This window comes from Phacochoerus africanus, chromosome 15 (assembly GCF_016906955.1).
Source record: "Phacochoerus africanus isolate WHEZ1 chromosome 15, ROS_Pafr_v1, whole genome shotgun sequence".
Taxonomy (NCBI): domain Eukaryota; kingdom Metazoa; phylum Chordata; class Mammalia; order Artiodactyla; family Suidae; genus Phacochoerus; species Phacochoerus africanus.
Window position 1 is genome coordinate 11,324,654 of NC_062558.1, and position 23,300 is coordinate 11,347,953.

General features: G+C 43.2%; 1 protein-coding gene across 1 annotated transcript in view; it reads left to right on the forward strand.

Annotated features, from left to right (window-relative positions):
- EPHX2 (epoxide hydrolase 2) overlaps positions 1-23,300 on the forward strand; it is a 75,245-nt gene that overhangs the window by 2,116 nt on the left and 49,829 nt on the right. The window contains exon 2 of the mRNA XM_047760738.1: positions 18,535-18,619. Within this exon, the coding sequence (XP_047616694.1) occupies positions 18,535-18,619 (85 nt within the window). The remainder of the gene's footprint in view (positions 1-18,534; positions 18,620-23,300) is intronic.

The window sequence follows — 23,300 nt, forward strand, 5'->3', positions numbered from 1 at the left end:
GGTGGAGAATTTCAAGAGCACTGGTCTCTGAGTCAGACCCAGGTTAAAATCTCAATTCAAGGACTTAGCATTGGTGACTTTGCTTAACCTGTCGTAGACTTTGTCAACTCAGTTGAGATCTTAGTCTTAAAATAAGAAAATGCCTCCCCATAAATCTTTGTGAGGGTTAAATTAGATGACATGCAAGGTGAGTGGGCGGCTGTGTTCCTGATACATTTTAAAATTTTGTCTTTATTTATTCTTTTATTTTTTTTTATTATTTTTTTACTTTTCAGGGCTACACCTGCAAGCATAGGAAAGTTTCCAGGCTAGGGGTCCAATCAGAGTTATAGCAGCCGGCCTATACCACAGCCACAGCAACATAGGATCCGAGCCGTGTCTGGGATCTACAGCACAGCTCACGGCGACTTAACCCACTGAGTGAGGCCAGGAATCAAACCTGCATCCTTGTGGATTATAGTCGGGTTCGTAACCCACTGAGCCACAACGGGAACTCCCTATATTTTTTTTATTTATTAAAATCCCTTGCACATGCAAAATGATGTATTGGGCATTTTCTGTTCATCTAGTGTAGCACTAACTCCTACACTTGCTCTGTGACTATGGTCAGGATTCCTACAAACCATAAAACAGGTAATAGCAAAGCTCACTGATCCCAGGAGATCAGACTCCATGGCTTTGACCTTACTAGCCTATGGATTCTGTGAACTAACCATGAAATATAGTATAAATTCAGAAGGTGAGCCTGATGGACTTACTTGCACTGGTCCTTCCCAACATGCTGCATATGTGGTATGAAAGCTCAAACCCTCACTGGTACCAAAGTTCAAGGTGAAGGCAGTGCCATGAGAGGTACAAAATTCTCAGGTGGCTCAAAGGAGGGAGATATGAGGTCCTATCGGGAGAAGCAGGAAAGCCTATGGAGGCAGACTTTGAGAAGACTGATGGATTGATGGGGAGAGACGAGAAGACAGAACTTTCCAGGTGAGGGAACAGCAGGAGCAAAGGCTGGAAGGTGGACAGCATGAAATTTGCACAGAAACACTGACTGTTCCTGCCTAGCCAGACAGGAGGGAAGGCATGAAAGGGCAGTAGGAAGTTGGCTGGGCCTGCACTGTAGCGTGACAAGAAAGTCAGGCTAAGTATGTATGTAATTTGATAGCTGGCGACTCTTGAGGGTTTTTTTGTTTGTTTGTTTGTTTTAAGGGCCGCTCCTGTGGCATGTGGAGGTTCCAGGCTAGGGGCTGAATCAGAGCTGCAGCCGCCAGCCTACACCACAGCCACAGCAACGCAGGATCGGAGCCACGTCTGTGACCTGCAGCTGACGGCAATGCCAGATCCTTAACCCACTGAGCAAGGCCAGGGATCGAACCCCCCACCTCACGGATAATAGTTGGATCATTTCCACTGTGCCACAATGGGAACTCCTCTGAGGGGTTGTGAATTGGGGTAGAGAGGGGGTAATAATTGGTGCTCACCACCAGCTGCAGTGATGGATCAAGTACATTGGCTAGAGGAAAGGGGCCTCTGCTTCCAATAAGATTCCAGAGTTTGGCAGCTTGGAGGGGGCGCGATGTGGAGTGATGCTGGAGCCTAGCAGAGGTGGGAGCTGAAGCAATTTCTTGAGCTAAGAGTTTGCAGGCTCATTGGAATTTCCAATTCCAATTCTACCTTCAGAATTAAGGTGAAGAACCCAGGTTGCATGGCCCAGCAGAGGCCGAAGGAAGACTCTGAGTCTGGTGCTAAAGCAGAGAGCAGATCTGGGGGTGAGGGCCCTGGACATCTGTAATTGTCTGCCTGGGGGCAAGGTGATAGGGGAGCCAGTGGCTGTCCTGAACCCCAGAAGTGCAGAGATGGTTGAATACCTGGGGTGAAACTGGGAGATGCAGTTTCTTCTGGCACCATACAAGGGAAGGGGGAAGGGGATGCTGCACTCTTACTGGTGGTCGTCCAGACCAGCATCCAATGAGGGTGTGCTTGCTGGAGATGGTGGTACCTTGGCAACTGAGACTGACATGATCTGGAGGAGCCAGAATGGTTCCCTGAAATCCAGATCTGACATGTAGACAGTCATTGTATGCTTCATTTAATACCTTCTCACCCAACCTTATATGGAGGGTCTGCCTGGCACCATTGGACTGATGGAACCCAGATGGTTAAGTTGTCAATTTCTTTCAAAAATATATACCCTAGAACTCAAGGTGCTTGCCATGTACAATGCTCTGTGACTGTTTTCTGAGCAAGAGAAGTGATCAGGAAAGACGGAAAGAGGATTTGAGAACCAGAACTTACAACTCCTCCTGTGTGCTATTTCAGGAAATATTTATTGAGTGCTTCCAGAAGCTTCTGGGGCAGTTCCCAGATCTGTGGTTGCTTTTTGCACCTCTAGGCATTTCTGTACTCTCTGAAGCATCTTTCCTCATCTTAAATTTTGCATGTGGATTTTAATTATATAACTAATGCATATATTACATACAAAATATTCAAATGACTAGAATAAGGTAGAACAGGAAATGTAAGTCACTCTTCCCCTTTCCCTGTTCCTCTCCGCATCCCAGATGTCATCATAGTTGATATATAGTTTATTTATCTCAAACCTAGGGTTTTGTTTGTTTTCATAATTTTTTGGCCACAAAATCTGACCTGACTTCATTTGGTAGCAAATCTGATCTGAACACGTATGAGGCTATTTATCACCACTATCTATCCTACTACTGTAAGTAGTCACACGTTTCACTATGCACATATTAATGAGTTTGATTACAAGGGCTGCCCTGCCACGGAAGCCATGTCTTCTCCAGGAGATGTGGCTTTATATATGGTATATCCCCCATTTTACCTTTACAATCCTACCAAATTGTAACTTTTGAAACTCATCCAGTTCTGAGGTTTCAGATAAGGGATTGTCAGCCTGTCACTGATTTATATGAATTTGCAGACACATTTATGCATAGAGGGGTAAGTCGCTAGATTGGTAGACAGATAGATTGTTTCAAACAAACAAAGAGTTCCTGCTGTGCCACAGCAGGAACGCCGACCTCTCTGCAGCACTGGGATGCAGGCTTGATCCCTGGTCAGGCACAGTGGGTTAAGAATTCAGCATTGCTGCAGCTGCGGCATACATGGCACATGTGGCTAGGATCTCATCCCTGGCCCAGGAGTGCCATATGCCGTGGGGCAGCCAAAAAAGGAAAACAAACAAAAAAACAATAGGATCATAGCACACATATTGTTTTAGGTTTTAATTTTTTTAGCTTGTGTAATTATTTTATTTGGACATCTTTCTGTGTCCATTTACATATATCTACTTTTTTTTTTGTCTTTTTGCCATTTCTTGGGCCACTCCTGTGACCTATGGAGGTTCCCAGACTAGGGGTCGAATTGGAGCTGTAGCCACTGGCCTACACCAGAGCCACAGCAACTCGGGGATCTGAGCCATGTCTGCAACCTACACCACTGCTCATGGCAACGCCAGATCCTTAACCCACTGAGCAAGGCCAGGGACCGAACCCGCAACCTCATGGTTCCTAGTTGGATTCGTTAACCACTGAGCCACGACGGGAACTCCCAACCTTTTTTTTTTTTTGGCCATGCCCACAGCATGTGGAAGTTCCCCAGCCAGGGATCAAACCCATGCTACAGCAGTAATCCCAGCCACTACAATGACAATGCCAGATCCTTAACCCACTGCACCACGAGGGAACCCCTACCTTCCCATTTTTAACCACCCTGTAGTATTCCACAATGTGGAAAGGCCATAATTTATTTAGCCGCTTTTCCCTGTTGGTGAACATTTCATTATTTCTAAGTTGTCACTGTTACACATGATGCCACTGCAGTATTCTGTAGGGTTGTCTTCTAAAAGTGGAGTTGCCAGCTATAAGTGTTTGTACATCTAAGTTATTGATAGATCCAGCCATGCTTTTCCCCACCAAATGCGGTACCGTCTTGACAGCCCGAGCAAACCAGCTCACATCCTCCCTTTGGTGGAGATGATCTAAAACTTTTGCCAGTCAGATGGGGAAAAGCATTATCTTGTGTCAGTTTCCATTTTCCTCTCCACTCTTTATTTTTATTGGCCTATTTTATTTTGTCCTTTGGCATTCACCTGTTTATACCGTTTACCCGTTTTTGCTTTGGATTGTCTCTGTCTTCTTGATTTCTAGGAACTCTTGATTTCTACCATGATGTTTTCCGTTTTCTCCATTCCATTTCTTCTACTATTTCTTTTTTTCTCCCATCTTTTTCCCACCTTTAGTTGGGTTGGTCAAGTTTTTTTTTTTTCCTTCCAGCTTCCCGTGGGGAAGCATCTCGTTTCTGGTTTTCTTGCTGATCCATCTTGTTTCTAGTCTCCTTAAGATTGCGATTGCTTACAATTGGAGTTCCTATTGTGGCTCAGTGGTTAAAGAATCTGACTAACATCCTTGAGGATGCAGGTTCAATCCCTGGCCTTGTTCAGTGGGTTAAGATTCCGATTTGACCCCTATCCTGGGAACCTCCATATGCCTCAAAAGCAAAAAAAAAAAAAAAAAGTTACTTATGGTTTTTTAAGGTGCATACATAGTAACTTATATTATTAGCATAACCTTTTTTTCAGTATGCATGTTCATTGCTACCTATATTCATTGTCTAAGGATGAATGTGTCTGGTGTTTGTCCTGGATTCCTAACACAGAGCTTCTAAACACCCTTGGAATTTCCTGAGTGATCACAATGTCTGTGTTATGCTAGTGAGTTGACTCCTTTAGTGGTGGTGGTGTTTACAGAGCTTCCTGATGGGAGCGTCGCCAGAGAAACCTATCACTGTGATTAGAGAGTTGGCACTTTGGACGAGCCAGACCTCTAGGGAGGGGAGGAGGCTGGAGATTGAGTTCAGTCAAGGAGCCCATGAGTCAGTCATGCCTAGGAAGCCCCAGTGAAATCTCTGGACACTGAGGCTCAGTGGAGCTTCCTTGTCGGTGAACATTTCAATTTGCTGGGAGTATGATGTGCCCTGATTTCATGGGGAGAAGGTCCAGATGCTCTGTAGGCAGCCCTTCTACCTGGTCTTAATTACCTAATGAATTGTATTACATTTATAGTTGTACAACAATCATCAAAACTAAATGTCTTTTTTTTTTTTTGTCTTTTTGCTGTTTCTTTGGGCCGCTCCCGCAGCACATGGAGGTTCCCAGGCTAGGGGTCCAATCGGAGCTGTAGCCACCGGCCTACGCCAGAGCCACAGCAACTCGGGGATCCGAGCCATGTCTGCAACCTACACCACAGCTCACGGCAACACTGGATCGTTAACCCACTGAGCAAGGGCAGGGACCGAACCCGCAACCTCTTGGTTCCTAGTCAGATTCGTCAACCACTGCGCCACGACGGGAACTCCAAAACTAAATGTTACAGCATTTCCATCCCAAACCCTCAGTATATCCCCCTACCTCCCAACCTGTCTCATTGGGAAACCATAAGTTCTTCAAAGTCTGTGAGTCAGTATCTATTCTGCAAAGAAGTTTATTGTGTCCTTTTTTCAGATTCCACATGTGAGTGATAGCATTTGATTTGGTGTCTCACTGTCTGACTGACTTCACTTAGCATGATCATTTCTAGGTCCATCCGTGTTGCTGCAAATGCCATTATTTCTTTCCTTTTAATGGCTGAGTGATATTCCATTGTGTTTATGTACCACATCTTCTTTATCCACTCCTCTGTTGATGGACATTTAGGTTGTTTCCATGTATTGGCTATTGCATATAGTGCTGCAATGAACTTAGGAGTATGTACCTTTTCGCGTCTGGCTTTTTTTTTTTTTTTTTGGCTCAGTATAAATATTCTCCCTTAGCCCTCCCATCCATGATCATAACAACTTCTTTCATAAGTTCCTAACTGGTAAATTCAATCTTCTACTGGACACTTCTAGCTGGATGTTCCATAATTCAAAATCAAGTAATTTATTACTGAGTTTATTGCCTGTCTACCTCTACATGCATCCATTCTGGCTCATATACCATATTTCCCTCTCAGTGATGGCTCTAAGGTCCCTTTTTCCATTAGTCCTCACAGTGAATCCATTTATAAATCTATTACTTCTATATTGCACATTGTCATAGGTTTGGTTTTCTGGAAAATGCACTCTGCAAGGAACATTAGTGTGCAGGAAGGTTATTCACCATGGATAGAAGGGAAAAGAAGGAAGTAGGATGGGGCAGAGGAGAAGTGGAACTGTCCTGCAGCCTCAACAAGGGCCTAAGCTGAGTCCACAGGGAACTGTGAAGCTGGGGTAGCCTTTACAATCATATGAAGTTGAGGCGAGGGGTCAGGTCTTATGCCTACGTTCACTGCAGCCAGTCTTATGTGTATTCTTTAAAATAAAATTGTAATAGGAGTTCCGTCGTGGCGCAGCGGAAACGAATCCAACTAGGAGCCATGAGGTTGTGGGTTCGATTCCTGGCCTTGCTCAGTGGGTTAAGGATCTGATGTTGCCGTGAGCTGTGGTGTAGGTTGCAGACATGGTTTGGATCTGGTGTTGCTGTGGCTGTGGTGTAGGCCGGTAGCTATAGCTCCGATTTGACCCCTAGCCTGGGAACCTCCATATGCCTCGGGTGCAGCCCTCGAAAGACAAAAGACAAAAAAAAAAAAGATAAAATTGTAGTAGTATGTATAGTACTTTTCAGAGTTCTGTAAAGTTCTAGTGAATGATCAGACATAGAGGGTGGTGGGAATCCCCAAATTTGTAGCCAGTTGGTCAGAAGTATGTGTGGCCTGGAGACCCCCCCTGAGACTGCAGCTGGTGTCTGAAAGGAGGGCATTCTGGGCTGACTTGCCCTTAACCTGAGGCCTCTGTGCTAACTCTGGGCAGGTAGGGTCAGGATTGAGTCACAGTGCACCCACCTACTATGGGCCAGTTGGGGTGAAAACAGCAAGGCTCTTCTGCCCCATATGGCCACAACGAACCTCCCTTCCAGCCTCTCAAGCTCGCTCACATCGGAACTTTCCCCGTGAGGTAGATGACTTTGCCTCCAGTTTTATCATGGGACAAATCTGTTTCCAGCTCCTCTTCTAGTATGGTTGACTTTTGAACAGCATGCGTTTGAACAGTGCAGGTCCAAGTGCAGATACACAGATTTTTTTTTTTTTGAAATGGTTAACCACTACAGTAGTACACAGTCTGAGGTTGGTTGAATTCCAGGATTTTTAGGACCCATGTAGTCAGAGGCCAACTGTAAGTTACTTAGGGATTTTTGGAGTTCCTGTGGTGGCTCAGGGGTTAATGAATCCAAGTAGGAACCATGAGATTGTGGGTTCCATCCCTGGTGTTGCTCAGTGGGTTAAGGATCTGGCGTTGCCGTGAGCTGTGGTGTAGGTTGCAGACGTGGATCGGATCCCGAGTTGCTGTGGCTGTGGTGTAGGCTGGCAGCTGTAGCTCAGATGAAACCATTAGCCTGGGAACCTTCATATGCCTCAGGTGCAGCACTAAACAAAACAAAACAAAACAAAAAGGATGGCTGAGTGGGAGAATGGGAGAAAGGAGAACATTGCTTAATGAGTACAAAGTTTTAGATTGTAAAGATGGGAAGCTGAAAAATTTCTGAGGATGGGTAGTGGTGATGATTGTACAACAGTGTGCTTAATGGCACTGATCTGTATACTTAAAGTGATTAAAATGGTCAGTTTCATGTTATGTCAGTTTTATGTTATGTAAAACAACAAAATATTTGCTGAATTTCCAATTTTATTAAAAATGGGAATCATTACTATATTTTTTTCTTGTGATGAGGACTTTTAAGGTTTACTCTCTTAGCTACTTTTAAAAGTACAATACAGTATTTTTTTTTTCTTTTTAGGGCCACACCTGCGACATATGGGAGTTCCTAGGCTTGGGGTCGAATCAGAGCTGCAGTTGAGGCCTATGCCACAGCCACAGCCACAGCCACAGCCACGCCAGGTCTGAGCCATATCTACAACCTATGCCGCAGCTTGAAGCAACACGGGATCCTTAACCCACTGAGCGAGGCCAGGGATCAAACGCACATCCTCATGGATACTAGTCAGGTTCTTAACCTGCTGAACTCCCACAATACCGTATTATTTACTGTAGTCACCATGCTATGTATTACATCCCTAGGACTTATTTTACAATTAGAATTTTGAAACTTCTAACCTTTTACTCATTTTACCCACTCCCTGCCTCTGGTAACCACCCACCTGATCTCTGTATCTATGAACTTGGTTTGGTTTGGGGGTTTTGGTTTTTTTAGATTACAGGACAGCCATATTTTAAATTTGAATTGTATGTAATTACACTAACTGGGTTCTGAGTCACCTGTAGTCTCCATGCAGTTGAACAGTGAAATCTGTGGTTGGAGTAAGTATTGAAATATCCTCTTACCACTAGCTGTGAGACTTGGGACAAGCCAGTGAGCCTTTCTGAGCCCCATATGAAAAATGAAGGGAATAGAATAAATGTGTTTCCGTTGTTAATTAAGGTAGATGACTCTCTACCCGTGACATCAAAAAGGCAGCCAAAGCAGTATCTCTTCCCTGACATGTACTTCGTTTTTTATTTTTTAAATTTATGGCCACAACCATGGCATATGGCTGAATCTGAGCCACAGCTACAGCCTGTGCTGCAGCAATACCAGATCCTTTAACCCACTGCGCCTGGGCCGGGGATCAAACCCACACCTCTGCATCGATCGGACCTGCTGCAGTCAAGGTCTTAACCCACTGTGCCACAGTGGGTACTCCCAATATGTACTTCTTACATGTGATCTTGACACTTCTCCTTTAAGAGATGGGTTCTGTGCTCCCTCTGCTGGAAACTGGGTGGGCTTTTACTTTTGTCTTTTTTTTTTGTCTTTTCATATCTTGGGCTGCTCTCGTGGCATATGGAGGTTCCCAGGCTAGGGGTCCAATCAGAGCTGTAGCCACCAGCCTACACCACAGCCACAGCAACGTGGGATCCAAGCTGCGTCTTCGACCCATACCACAGCTCATGGCAACGCCGGATCCTTAACCCACTGAACAAGGCCAGGGATCGAACTCACAACCTCATGGTTCCTAGTCGGATTCGTTAACCACTGCACCACAACGGGAACTCCTCTTTTGTCTTTTTTTTAGGGCCGCACCCACAGCATATGGAGGCATATGGAGGTTCCCAGGCTAGGGGTAGAATCAGAGCTGTGGCCCCTGGCCTACACCGCAGGCTCAGCAATACCAGATCCAAGCCACATCTGCGACCTACACTGTAGCTCATGGCAAAGCCAGATCCTTCACTCACTGAGCGAGGCCAGGGATCGAACCTGCATGGTCATGGAGCCTAGTCAGATTAGTTGTCTGCTGAACTCCTACTTTTTTTTAACCTCTTTTTTAAAATTATAAAAGTATAATTGAGTTACAATGTTGTGCCAGTTTCTGCTGTACAGCAAAGTGACCCAGTCGTGTATATATATATATTCCTTTTCTTACATTATCTTCCCATAATCCATCCCAAGAGACTGGATATAGTTCCCTGTGCTGTACAGCAGGACTTCATTGCTTATTCATTCTTAGTGTAATAGTTTGTTATCTACCAGCCCCAAACTCCTGGTCCAGCCCATTCTCTCTCCTCTCCCGCTTTGGGTGGACTTGTATGACCTATAGAGGAGGGCAGAAAGGATGCCCTGACAGAATACTGCCTATCACCCTGACATATTTATTTTTCTTGCTATCACTAACATACTATATATTTTCCTAGGTTCTTGTCTTTCTCCTCCTCCCTGAGTGTGAGCTCCTGAAGATAGAGATTTTGATATATTTTGTTCACTCCTTTTTCCACATTACACACGACAGTGCCTGGCACATAGGAAGTGCTCAATAACTATTTATTAATGAATAAAACAGTGGTAGAAGGGAAGGGAGAGACCAGCTCAGCTATTCCAAACATAGTCCTTTATTTCTTTATCCTGAAGCCCCCAAGTCCCCTTTCCTACTCATGGAGTTTATTGACAATGATTTTGAACTTCTCCTGGGCTTTGTGGGAGAAGAACTACAATGGGCTTCTTTTCATATACTTGGGATCTTGTTTTTCTCCTCTCGCTCTCTCTCTCTCTTTTTTTTTTTTTTGTCTTTTTCTATGGCCGAATCCACAGCACATGGAGATTCCCAGGCTAGGTAGGGGTGGAATCGGAGCTGTAGCCACTGGCCTACACTACAGCTACAGCAACAGCAACGCCTGATCTGAGCCGCGTCTGCAACCTACACCACAGCTCATGGCACCGCCGGATCCTCAACCACTGAGCAAGGCCAGGGATCAAACCCGCAACCTCATGGTTCCTAGTCGGATTCGTTAATCACTGAGCCACAACGGGAACTCCTTCTCTTTCTTTTTTTTTAATCACTATGTTCCAATCTACCCTCTATCTTCCAAGATTTTCTCAGATTTTTTAGTCTGATAATTTATATTTTCTTGGTTTCTAAGCTATTGAAGTTGGGTTTTTAAAAGAAAAATTTTTTAGGATAACTTTAATATAATCTCAGTGGGATTTTAGACAGAAAGAGAAATAGATACAGTCTTGATACAATCCCCACTTTCTTACCTTTGCATACTTTGATGCTATTATCAAATAATCAGTATCAAGGCTTCAGAGAACAAAGTGCTTTATTTGAGGGTTTTAAGAATTGCAATTTGGGGAGTTCCTGTTGTGGTGTAGCAGAAACAAATCCAACTAGGAACCATGAGGCTTCGCGTTCGATCCCTGGCCTTGCTCAGTGGATTAAGGATCCGGCGTTGCCGTGAGCTGTGGTGTAGGTCGCAGATTCGGCTTAGATTTGGCAGTGCTGTGGCTGTGGTGTAGGCCAGCAGCTGTAGCTCCAATTAGACCCCTAGTCTGGGAACCTCCATATGCTGTGGGTGGGGCCCTAAAGAAAAAAAAAAAAGAATGGCAGTTTGGGAGACACAGATTTGGGTAAAGCCAAAAGAGTGTCCTGGGGAAGAGAGAGAGTCCGGAGCTTATAAAGGCAAAAGCCACGAGACTGTACTATAACACAAGAAGGGAAATAACTGTCCTTAAAGGAAAGGCTGTCATGAGTTGTTTTAGGGTAAGGGGCCAGTAAGAATCTCAAGTTTGGGGCAGATATTCTGGATGTCTTCTAGGACAATAATTGGTCAGATTCCATCCAGATCAAGACTTGCACAAGTCATCCTTCCTCAGTGGCTTCCCGGCCCCGTTTTAGAGAGCTCTCTTTGCCGTACACCTCCACTGTAGTTTTCCTTCCATACTATCTTAAACAGTACACAAAGGTTTATGCCCTTTGTCAACACAAAGTGGCTGAGTAGGGATGCCATTTTTCTAAAGCGGTTGTATCAAATTATCTTTCTATCAGGAATATAAGAGAGTTCTAGGAGTTCCTGTCATGGCTCAGTGGTTAGCAAACCTGACTAGGATCCATGAGGACGTGGCTTTGATCCCTGGCCTTGCTCAGTGGGTTGGGGATCTGGTGTTGTCATGAGCTATGGTGCAGGTCGCAGACGTGGCTTGGATCTGGCGTTGCTGTGGCTGTGGCCTAGGGCAGCAGCTACAGCTCTGATTCGACCCCTGGGAACTTCCATGTGCCATGGGTAAGGCCCTAAAAAGACCCCCCCCCCAAAAAAAAAATACAGAGAGAGTTCTAGTTTCTCCACCTTGTCATTAGTACTTGACATTGTCATTCTCTTTAAGTTTAATGTCATCTCATTATGGTTTTAATTTGTCTTTCTGCAATGAATAATGATATTGAACTTTTTATTATATGTTTACTGGCCATTTGATAATTCCCTTGAATGAAATTCTTATTTAAGTTGTTTGCCCATTTTTCCTGAGATTCTTTCTCTTATTGATGTTTAGAAGTTCTTTTCATGTTCTTGATACAAATCTTTTGCCATATATATGGATTGCAAGCATCTTCTCCATGTATATGGCTTACTTATTCACTTTCTCAGTGATGTTTTTGATGAACAGAAAGTCTTAATTTTAATATGTCCAATTTACCTTTTTTAATTCTTTTATGATTAGTACTTTTGGTGTCCTTTTAAGAAATCTTTGCTTAGCTAAAGGTCATGAAAATATTCTGCTTTCTTCTAGAAGCTGGATTGTTTTAGTTTTCACATTTCAGTCTGTGATTCACTTCAAAATAATTTTGGTATATGGTATGAGGCAGGGGGTAGGGGGGCCAGATTCCCCTTCACTCCTCAAATATGGATATCCAGTTGCTCCAAAATCATTTATGTAACAAAACAAAGCAAAAAAAAACCCCTTTTTACATTAAATATTGGTAGAACTTTTGTGGAAAAATCAAATGACCATATATGTGGAGATCTATTTCTGGACTCCCTGTTGTTGAAGTTGATGTATAGGTCTGTCTTTGCAAGAATGCCATGTTGTCTTAATTATTGTAGCTTTACAATACATCTTAAGATATGGTAATATAAATCCTTCCTATTTGTTCATCTTAGGATTGATATGGCTATTCTGGATCCTTTGTGTTTCTAGATAAATTTTATAATCAAAGATAATTTTCAAATATATCAACAAAATCTGCTAAAATTTTGATTGGGAGTGAATTTATATCAGCGTGTTGAGAAGTTTTGTCTTAATGATATTAAGTTCTAGTCCATGAACTTGATATATATATTGACAACTTCGATTTCTCTTAGTTATGTAGTTTTTAGTGTAGAGGTCTTAAACTCATTACATTTTATTTTTGTTCTTTTTTTTTAAGGCTAAGGTAAATGTTTGTTTTTGGGGTTTTTTTGGTTTTTTTTTTTTTGCTTTGCTTTTTAGGGCCGCACCCTCGGCATAAGGAGGTTCCTGGGTTAGGGGTCTAATCAGAGCTAGAGCTGCCGGCTTACACCACAGCCACAGCAACACCAGATCCAAGCTGCATCTGTGACCTACGCCACAGCTCACGGCAACACCGGATCCTTAACCCACTGAATGAGGCCAGGGATCGAACCCACAACCTCATGGTTCCTAATCGGATTTATTTCCACTGTGCCATGACGGGAACTCCAGGTAAATGATATTTTTAAAAATTTCATTTCCAATTATTTGTTGTCATTTCCTTTAAACCCTTTCTTTCCTGTTCTCAAGATTTTTATTTTATCAATCTTTAAGTTGACTAGAAATCTTTCTTTCTTTTCTTCTCTTTTTTTTTTTTCAGGAAAGGTGTGATGGCAAACTATTTTGTTCATTTTACATATCTGAAACTGTCTTGTGTGGTCTCAGCTTGTCAGTAACCAGTGCTGTGGGTGGATGGTCCTTGTGATTCTTACTGCAATTATGAGATGCCCTTCAGCAATAGCCACCAGGGAATGTTGAAAAAATAAAGGTTTATTACTTACAAGACCTGGAAATTACACAGCTCACCTGGGGCCACATAGTGAAGATGTGATTAGGAAGAGAGAGACAGAGGCAAGTGGGCTGGGTTCTGCTTTTATTGGGGTTGAGCTTACTCTTATTTGGTTTTTTGAATTTACTCTTTACTGGTGAATTTGAAACAAGAGCAGGAATTTAAAGCATGGGAAGATAAAAAACAAGTGGTCCATGGGAGTTCCCGTTGTGGCTCAGTGGTTAACAAATCTGACTAGGAACCATGAGGTTGCGGGTTTGATCCCTGGCCTTGCTCAGTGGGTTAAGGATCCGGCGTTGCCGTGAGCTGTGATGTGGGTCGAAGACATGGCCCGGATCTAGCGTTGCTGTGGCTGTGGTGCAGGCCAGCGGCAACAGTTCCAATTGGACCCCTAGCCTGGGAACCTCCATATGTCGAGAAAGTGGCTCTAGAAAAGACAAAAAGACAAAAGCAAAAAACAAAAAATACATGTGGCCCAACTGGTTTGTTACTGAAATCAATTAAGGTCTCTAAAACAAAGGAGCCTCATTGGACATAAAATAAGTTGCCTGGCGGAGTTCCCGTCGTGGCGCAGTGGTTAACAAATCCGACTAGGAACCATGAGGTTGCGGGTTCGGTCCCTGGCCTTGCTCAGTGGGTTAAGGATCCGTCGTTGCCGTGAGCTGTGGTGTAGGTCGCAGACACGGCTCAGATCCTGCGTTACTGTGGCTCTGGCGTAGGCTGGCAGCTACAGCTCCGATTCGACCCCTAGCCTGGGAACCTCCATATGCCGCGGGAGCGGCCCAAGAAATGGCAAAAAGACAAAAAAAAAAAAGTTGTCTGGGGACAGAATTTGGGGAGCATCGTCTTTTTATCTCAATGTGTAGCGAGTTTTACTCCACTACCTTCTCACATTTAAAGCTGCAGAAGAGAAGGTTGTCAGTCTGAGTCATTTTCCTTTTGTTTGTTTTTCTACAGAGAAGGCTGTTTCTTATACTTTCTTATTCCCACCTTATACCTGCTGTGGTTCCTTTTTCATTAATATTGCCAGGTGCTCAGTGAACATGTTTGATCTAACAACTCAGCTCTCTCTTCAGCCCAGAGGCATTTTCTCCCATTATTCCTTTGACTATTGCTTCTCTGATCTATCCTCCTGGAATTCATCTCGGTTATTGAAGTAACTTGGCCTCCATAGGGTTTATCTTTGTACACATTAACTTTTTTTGGCTGCACCGGTGGCATTTGGAAGTGGCCAAGGGTCGAACCCGAATCGTAGCAGTGACTTCCTTTAACCTTGGGGCCACCAAGGAATTCCTTGCACTTTAATTATTACTTTATTATTTTATGCTTTGCCCTTGGAAAATTTATTGTGTCTTTTGATTCATTAATTAAATTTTCTGTAGTAGCCATTTCAGCATTCACTGCTTTTATTAAACAACCTTAAATTTGTGTGTGTGTGTGTGTGTGTGTGTTTGCCTTTTCTGGGGCCACACCTGCGGCATGTGGAGGTTCCCAGGCTAGGAGTCTAATCAGAGCCGTAGGTGCCAAGCCTACACCACAGCCACAGCAATGTGGGATCCAAGCTGCGTCTTCGACCTACACCACAGCTCAGGGCAACGCCGGATCCTTAACCCACTGAGCAAGGGCAGGGATCGAACCCGCAACCTCATGGTTCCTAGTCGGATTCGTTAACCACTGTGCCACAATGGGAACTCCAACATATTTTTCCATTTTTATGTCACAACACCTGGCACCATGTCTTTACACCTTAGGTCCTCAATGAAAGATTGTTGAGTTGAAGAGTTCCCATTGAGTCTCAGCAGGTTAAAAACTCAACTAATATCCATGAAGATGCAGGTTTGATCCCTGGCCTCACTCAGTGGGTTAAGAATCCAGCATTGCCCCAAGTTGTAGCATAGGTCACAGATGTGGCTTAGATCTGGCATTGCTCTTGCTGTGGTGTAGGCTGGCAGGTGCTTTAACCCCTAGCCTGGGAACTTCCGTATGCTTTGGGTGTGGCCGTAAAAAGGAAAAAAAAAAAGACAGATTGTTGAGTTGAACTGTGTGCTGCTGCTTTTATTTATTTATTTATTTTTTGTCTTTTTGCCATTTCTTGGGCCGATCCCGCGGCACATGGAGGTTCTCAGGCTAGGGGTCTAATCGGAGCTGTAGCTGCCAGCCTACGCCAGAGCCACAGCAATGTGGGATCCAAGCTACGTCTGTGACCTACACCACAGCTCAGGGCAACGCCGGATCCTTAACCCACTGAGCAAGGCCAGGGATCGAACCCACAACCTCATGGTTCCTAGTCAGATTCATTAACTGCTGTGCCACGAAGGGAACTCCTGTGTGTGCTGCTTCTTAAAACTGGATAGCAGCTGGGGAAGGGCATGAAGGGTCTTTCTGAGATGACAGAAATGTTCTAAAACTCCAATGTGGTGAGGTTTGTGCATTCTATAAAATTACTGCAAGTCATTGAATCATACAGTAAAAATACATGACTTTGATGGCATATAATTATAGTTTTTTTTAATAATTATAATTTAATGGTGTACCTGTCATGGCTCAGAGGTAATAAACCCAACTAGTATCCATGAGGATACCAATTCGATCCCTGACCTCACTCAGTGGGTTAAGGATCTGGTGTTGCCATGAGCTGTCGTGTAGATCACAGATGTGGCTCGGATCTGGTGTGGCTGTGGCTGTGGTGTAGGCCAGTGGCTACAGCTTTGATTAGATCCCTAGCCTGGGAACCTCCATATGCCACAGGTGCGGCCCTAAAAAAAGGACAAAAAGACAATCAGTCAATCAAATAAAAATTATAACTTAATGAAGCTTTTTTTTTTTTTTTTTTTAAGACAACTGATGGCTAATATGTGCCAGAGCCATTGCTGATGCTGGGTAATTAAGCAATGTTTATATATTTTATCTAAGGTTAATCATTGTTACTGGCAGGAGGGTCAGTTGGGTAAAAGCATATCAGGTATGAAACTCCCAGATACCTGTCCTCTTAACATGGGGACAGCAAATACTTCTGTCTTGCCAATGCCAATCCATTGTATTTGCCTGGACCACTATGTTAAGAAGGATCATGTATCAGTGTCTGGATGCAGTGGTATCAGATGTGGTGATGGGTTATGAAAATCAAGCAGGGCCTTGAGGGAACAGAGTTGTGTGTGTGCATGTTTGTGTGTGTGTGTGTACCACATGTGTGCCATCTTTTATCTGTTTGGTGTCACCCAGCCAATCATGTGGCAATAGCTCAGCTACCACTGGGGGTGAGAAATTATCAAGCAAGTGGAATGGGGGGAGTTCCCTTCATGGCTCAATGGTTAATGAACCTGACTGGGATCCACGAGGATTCGGGTTCAATTCCTGGCCCTGCTCAGTGGGTTAAGAATCTGGCATTGTTGTGAGCTGTGGTATAGGCTGGCAGCTGTAGCTCTGAATCGACCCCTAGTCTGGGAACCTCCACATGCCACGAGTGCAGCCCCAAAAAAAAAAAAAAAAAAAGAGGAAAAGAAAGTGGAATGGAATTTCATGTTTTATAGTGTAGGGAGGTGAGAGATGATGAGCTAGTTTCTCTCCCACTGTGCATGTTTCACCCTCCAGGGCCACGTAGAAGGGATGCCTGTAAACCCAGGTGTGATTGGTCGGCTAGGGTTATCATAACAAAGGACTGCAGATGGGTAGCTTCAACAGTACTTCCAGAGGCTAGAGGTCCAAGATCAAGGTGTTGTCAGGGTGGGTTTCTGCTGAGGTCCTTGCCCTGGCTTGAAAATGGCCGTCTGCTCTCTGTGTCTTGCATGGACTTCTCTCTCCTATCTGTGTCCTGATCTCCTCTTCAGGACACCAGTCATATTGGATCAGGACCCACCTTAATGACCTCATTTTAATTGAAGCGCCTCTTAACAGGCCCTGTCTCTAATACAATCACGTTAATCTGAAGTATTGGGGGTTTTTTTGTTTGTTTTTTGTTTTGCCTGTGCGGAGTGTTGTTGTTTGTTTTTCAGGTTTTTTCTTTTCTTTTCTTTTTTTAATTAATTTTTTTTCCCCACTGTACAGCACGGGGATCAAGTTATTCTTACATGTATACATTTTCCCCCCCACACTTTGTTCTGTTGCAATATGACTATCTAGACATAGTTCTCAATGCTACTCAGCAGGATCTCCTTGCATTTGGAAGGCATAATTCAGCTCATAACAAGAGAATAAAAATTTAGATGAGGCTCAGATAAAATAGGAACTACGTGCAGAATCAAAATCAGACAAAAATGTCATACTGCTTTTATAGAATACAAACTAAGACAGCAGTCCTTTGGAGCAATACCTTGGGCAGATGAGCTGAAGACAGTGAAGACTTCGTGTCCAGTCTTAACTTTGTCCCTTAAGCTGCAAAGCTGGAAGCATTTCCAGTTGAAGAGTCTCTGCCACGTGTCTGCCATGAGCCCATTCACCATGAACACGTTTAGCATGTAGTTTACGGTATCACATCTCCAGCTGGGGGTTGCTTCTTGGAGGCAGAGATTCCACTTAATGTTTGAACTCCTAATCCAGGGCAGAATGCCTTTTTTTTTTTTTTTTTGGTCTTTTTGTCTTTTAGGCTGTACCGGTGGCATATGGAGGTTCCCAGGCTAGGGGTCCAATTGCGGCCTACACCACAGCCACAGCGACTCGGGATCCGAGCCTCGTCTGGGACCTACACCACAGCTCACATCTATGTTGGATCCTCAACCCACTGAGCAAGGCCAGGGATCAAACCTGCAACCTCATGGTTCCCAGTCAGATTTGTTTCTGCTGCGCCATAATGGGAACTCCCCAGAATGCCTTTTTTTTTTCTTTTTCTTTTTTCTTTTTTTCTTTTTAAAACCCACACCTGAGGCGTGTGGAAGTTCCCAGGTAGAGATGGAATCTGAACTGCAGCTGCTGGCCTGCACCACAGCCACAGCAACACCAGATCCCAGCTATGTCTGCAACGTACACCACAGCTCACAGCAACACTGGATCCTTAACCCACTGATCGAGGACTGAACCCGCATCCTCACAGATACTCCGGTGGGTTGTTAACCTGCTGAGCTACAAGGGGAACTCCCAGAATGCCTTTCTAACTGCACTATGTCCAGGGATCTAAATAGAGTCTGTCCCATACCTGTCACTGTGATGGAGTTGTTGGAATGTTCCTGATGTTTCTTGTGTCTTCCAGAGGTTTTCTGAATGAAGCTTTCAAGAAAGGAGGCCAGGATGGCTCCGTTGCTCGCTTGATGACGGGAGAGATCACATTTTCGCAGGTGAGGGGACACCCCATACACTCCCCGTACCTCCACGCCCATCTCCCCCGCTGACCTCAAGCTCCATGAGGGCAGGGCCCCCTCTGCCCCACCCCTTCCCCCTTGTAACGCTTAACTCACCAGCCTGGCGGGAGACTTTGAAGACTGGTTTGCTGTTTCTTTTTTTGTTTGTTTTTTGTTTTGCCTGTGAGGAGTGTTGTTTTTTGGTTTTTGGGTTTTTTCTTTTCTTTTCTTTTTTTAATTAATTTTTTTCCCCACTGTACAGCATGGGGATCAAGTTATTCTTACATGTATACATTTTTCCCCCCACACTTTGTTCTGTTGCAATATGAGTATCTAGACATAGTTCTCAATGCTACTCAGCAGGATCTCCTTGTAATCTATTCTAAATTGTGTCTGATAACCCCCAGCTCCAGATCCCTCCCACTCCCTCCCCTCTCCCATCGGTCAGCCACAAGTCTATTCTCCAAGTCCATGATTTTCTTTTCTGTAGAGATGTTCATTTGTGCTGGATATTAGATTCTAGTTATAAGTGATATCATATGGTACTTATCTTTGTCTTCTGACTCATTTTACTCAGTATTAGAGTCTCTAGTTCCATCCATGTTGCTGCAAATGGCATTATGTCATTCTTTTTTATGGCTGAGTAGTATTCCATTGTGTATATATACCACATCTTCCGAATCCAATCATCTGTTGATGGACATTTGGGTTGTTTCCATGTCCTGGCTATTGTGAATAGTGCTGCAATGAACATGTGGGTGCATGTATCTCTTTTAAGTAGAGTTTTGTCCAGATAGATGCCCAAGAGTGGGATTGCGGGGTCATATGGAAGTTCTATGTATAGATTTCTAAGGTATCTCCAAACTGTTCTCCATAGTGGCTGTACCCGTTTACATTCCCACCAACAGTGCAGGAGGGTTCCCTTTTCTCCACAACCCATCCAGCACTTGTTATTTATGGATTTATTAATGATGGCCATTCTGACTGGTGTGAGGTGGCATCTCATGGTTGTTTTGATTTGCATTTCTCTTATAATCAGCGATGTTGAGCATTTTTTCATGTGTTTGTTGGCCATCTGTGTATCTTCCTTGGAGAACAGTCTCTTCAGGTCTTTTGCCCATTTTTCCATTGGTTGATTGGCTTTTTTGCTGTTGGGTTGTATAAGTTGCTTATATATTCTAGAGATTAAGCCCTTGTCCGTTGCATCGTTTGAAACTATTTTCTCCCATTCTGTAAGTTGTCTTTTTGTTTTCTTTTGGGTTTCCTTTGCTGTGCAAAAGCTTTTCAGTTTGATGAGGTCCCATGGGTTTATTTTTGCTCTTATTACTATTGCTTTGGGAGACTAACCTGAGAAAATATTCATGATGTTGATGTCAGAGAGTGTTTTGCCTATGTTCTCTTCTAGGAGTTTGATGGTGTCCTGTCTTATATTTAAGTCTTTCAGCCATTTGGAGTTTATTTTTGTGCATGGTGTGTTCTAATTTCATTGCTTTGCATGCAGCTGTCCAGGTTTCCCAGCAATGCTTGCTGAATAGACTTTCTTTTTCCCATTTTATGTTCTTGCCTCCCTTGTCAAAGATTAATTGACCATAGGTATCAGGGTTTATTTCCAGGTTCTCTGTTCTGTTCCATTGGTCTGTCTGTCTGTTTTGATACCAGTACCACACTGTTTTGATGACAGTGGCTTTGTAATATTTCTTGAAGTCTGGGAGAGTTATGCCTCCTGCTTGGTTTTTGTTTCTCAGGATTGCTCTGGCAATTCTGGGTCTTTTGTGGTTCCATATAAATTTTTGGATTGTTTGTTCTAGTTCTGTGAAAAATGTCATGGGTAATTTGATAGGGATTGCATTGAATCTGTAGATTGCTTTGGATAGTATGGCCATTTTTACAATATTGATTTTCCCAATCCAGGAACATGGACCATCTTTCCATTTCTTTACATCTTCTTTGATTTCTTTGATTAAAGTTGTAAAGTTCTTGGCATATAAGTCCTTTACCTCCTTGGTCAGGTGTATTCTGAGGTATTTGATTTTGTGAGGTGCAATTTTAAAAGGCATTGTATTTTTGTATTCCTTTTCTAATATTTCATTGCTGGTATACAGAAATGCGACTGACTTCTGAATGTTAATCTTATATCCTGCTACTTTGCTGAATTTGTCAATCAGTTCAAGTAGTTTTTGGGTGGAGTCGTTAGGGTTTTCTATGTATAGTATCATGTCGTCTGCATACAGTGACAGTTTTATCTCTTCTCTTTCTGTATGGATGCCTTTTATTTCTTTTGGTTGTCTAATTGCTGTGGCTAGGACTTCCTATTTAATGATTAAGGGATCCATCCAAGGAGAGGATGTTACTATCATCAACATATATGCCCCAAATACAGGAGCACCCAGATACATACAACGAATATCAATGGACATAAAGGGAGAAATTGATGGGAATACAATCATAGTAGGAGACTTTAATACCCAACTCACACCAATGGACAGATCCACTAGGCAGCAAACCAATAAAGCAACAGAGATCCTAAAGGAAACAATAGAAAAGTTAGACTTAATTGATATCTTCAGGACACTACAACCAAAAAAATCAGAATTCACATTCTTCTCAAATGCACATGGAACATTCTCAAGAATCAACCATATATTGGGACACAAAGCTAACCTCAACAAATTTAGGGGCATAGAAATTATCTCAAGTATTTTCTCTGACCGCAACGCCATGAAATTAGAAATCAACCATGGGAAAAGAAATGAGAAAAAATCTACTATATGATTTGCTGTTTCTTAATGCCAGCCAGAGGGCGTGCCGCAGTGACTGGGACATTTCCAAGCCCTAGAAGATCTGTGCCAGGGAATACAACAGCCAGGAGAGCTTTTCTTTCTTTCTCTTTCTTTCTTTCTTTCTTTCTTTCTTTCTTTCTTTCTTTCTTTCTTTCTTTCTTTCTTTCTTTCTTTCTTTCTTTCCTTCCTTCCTTCCTTCCTTCCTTCCTTCCTTCCTTCCTTCTTTCTTTCTTTCTTTCTTTCTTTCTTTCTTTCTTTCTTTCTTTCTTTCTTTCTTTCTTTCTTTCTTTAAGCTGGGGTAAAACACATACCACATAAAATTTACCGGCTTGATCATGGTGTACAGTTTGGTAGGTTTAAGTATATTCACATTGGATAACCAACACCATCATCCATCTCCAGAACTCTTTTTCTCTTGCAAAACTGACCTCTATACCCATCAAACCACAGCTCCCCCCGCCTCCTCTCCCCCAGCCCCTGGTGACCACTATTGTACTTTCTGTCTCTATGTATTTAGCCTCCCTCATGTAAGCAGAATCATGCAATATTTGTCCTCTTGTGACGGGCTTGTTTCACTTAGCCTGATGTCTTCAAGGTTCATTCTCATTGTGGCATGTGTCCCAATTTCCTTCTTTTTAAGGGTGAATGATATTCCATTGGATGAATAAACCACATTCTTTTGTCCATTCAGCTATTGATGGATATCTGAGCTGCTTCCTCCTTTTGGTTATTATGCATGATGCTGCTCTGAGCGTGGGTATGCAAACATCTGTTTGAGACCTTGCCTTCAGTTCTTCTGGGTATATATCCACAAGTGGGATTGCTGGGTTGTATAGTAGTGCCATTTTTAATTTTTTGAAAAACCATCATACGGTTTTTTCTAATGGATGCACCATTTTACATTTCTCCCCAACAGTGCACAAGGTTTCAAATGTTTCCACATCTTTGCCAACCTGTCATTTTCTGTTTTGTTTTGTTTTTTTAGTGGTCATCCTTGGAGTGGTTTTCAGACAGGGTCGGGTGTGGTCTTATTAATTAATAACTATATGATGGGCGGACTTCGGAGTCAGAGGTCAAGATCTGAATCATAACTTCCATGTACAGACTGTGACACTGCAAGTCACATAACCTCTCAGAGTCACAGTTTTGCCATCTGTAGGAGATGGGTAACATTCTGCATTTCCTAGTTAGGAAGCTTGCGAAGGGCTTTGCTCAGTGCCTGGCGCATACTAAGTGCTCAGTGGATAGTAGTTATTTATTGTTACCATGACCTCGATTAGTTTTGAGCAAAGTAATTGGCATTAAAACCACTTGGATTCTCCATTAATGCCTTGAAGAAGAAAGGCTATTGAGAATCTACTCTATAAGTGTACAGATAAAAATCTATATTCTTTAGAGAATTTATGAATTACAGCCAACTACTGGTCTCACAGGGAACTTGGGGCCCGCTGTAATAGAAAGCAGAAGCCCACATTTCCTGTGAAGGCAGATGTGGTCTTGGCGGCGGCGGACAAGGCGGGAGTGTAATGAATTGCAATCATTTTATTTTTTTTTATTATTATTTATTTATTTATTTATTTAATCTTTTTGCTATTTCTTGGGCCGCTCCCACAGCATATGGAGGTTCCCAGGCTAGGGTTCTAATCAGAGCTGTAGCTGCCAGCCTACGCCAGAGCCACAGCAAGGTGGGATCCAAGCCTCGTCTGCAACCTACGCCACAGCTCACGGCAATGCAGGATCCTTAACCCACTGAGCAAGGGCAGGGATCGAACCCGCAACCTCATGGTTCCTAGTTGGATTCATTAACCACTGCGCCACAACGAGAACTCCAAATTGCAATCATTTTAAAACTCTCTCTCTCTCTCTCTCTCACACACACACACACACACACTTTTGTA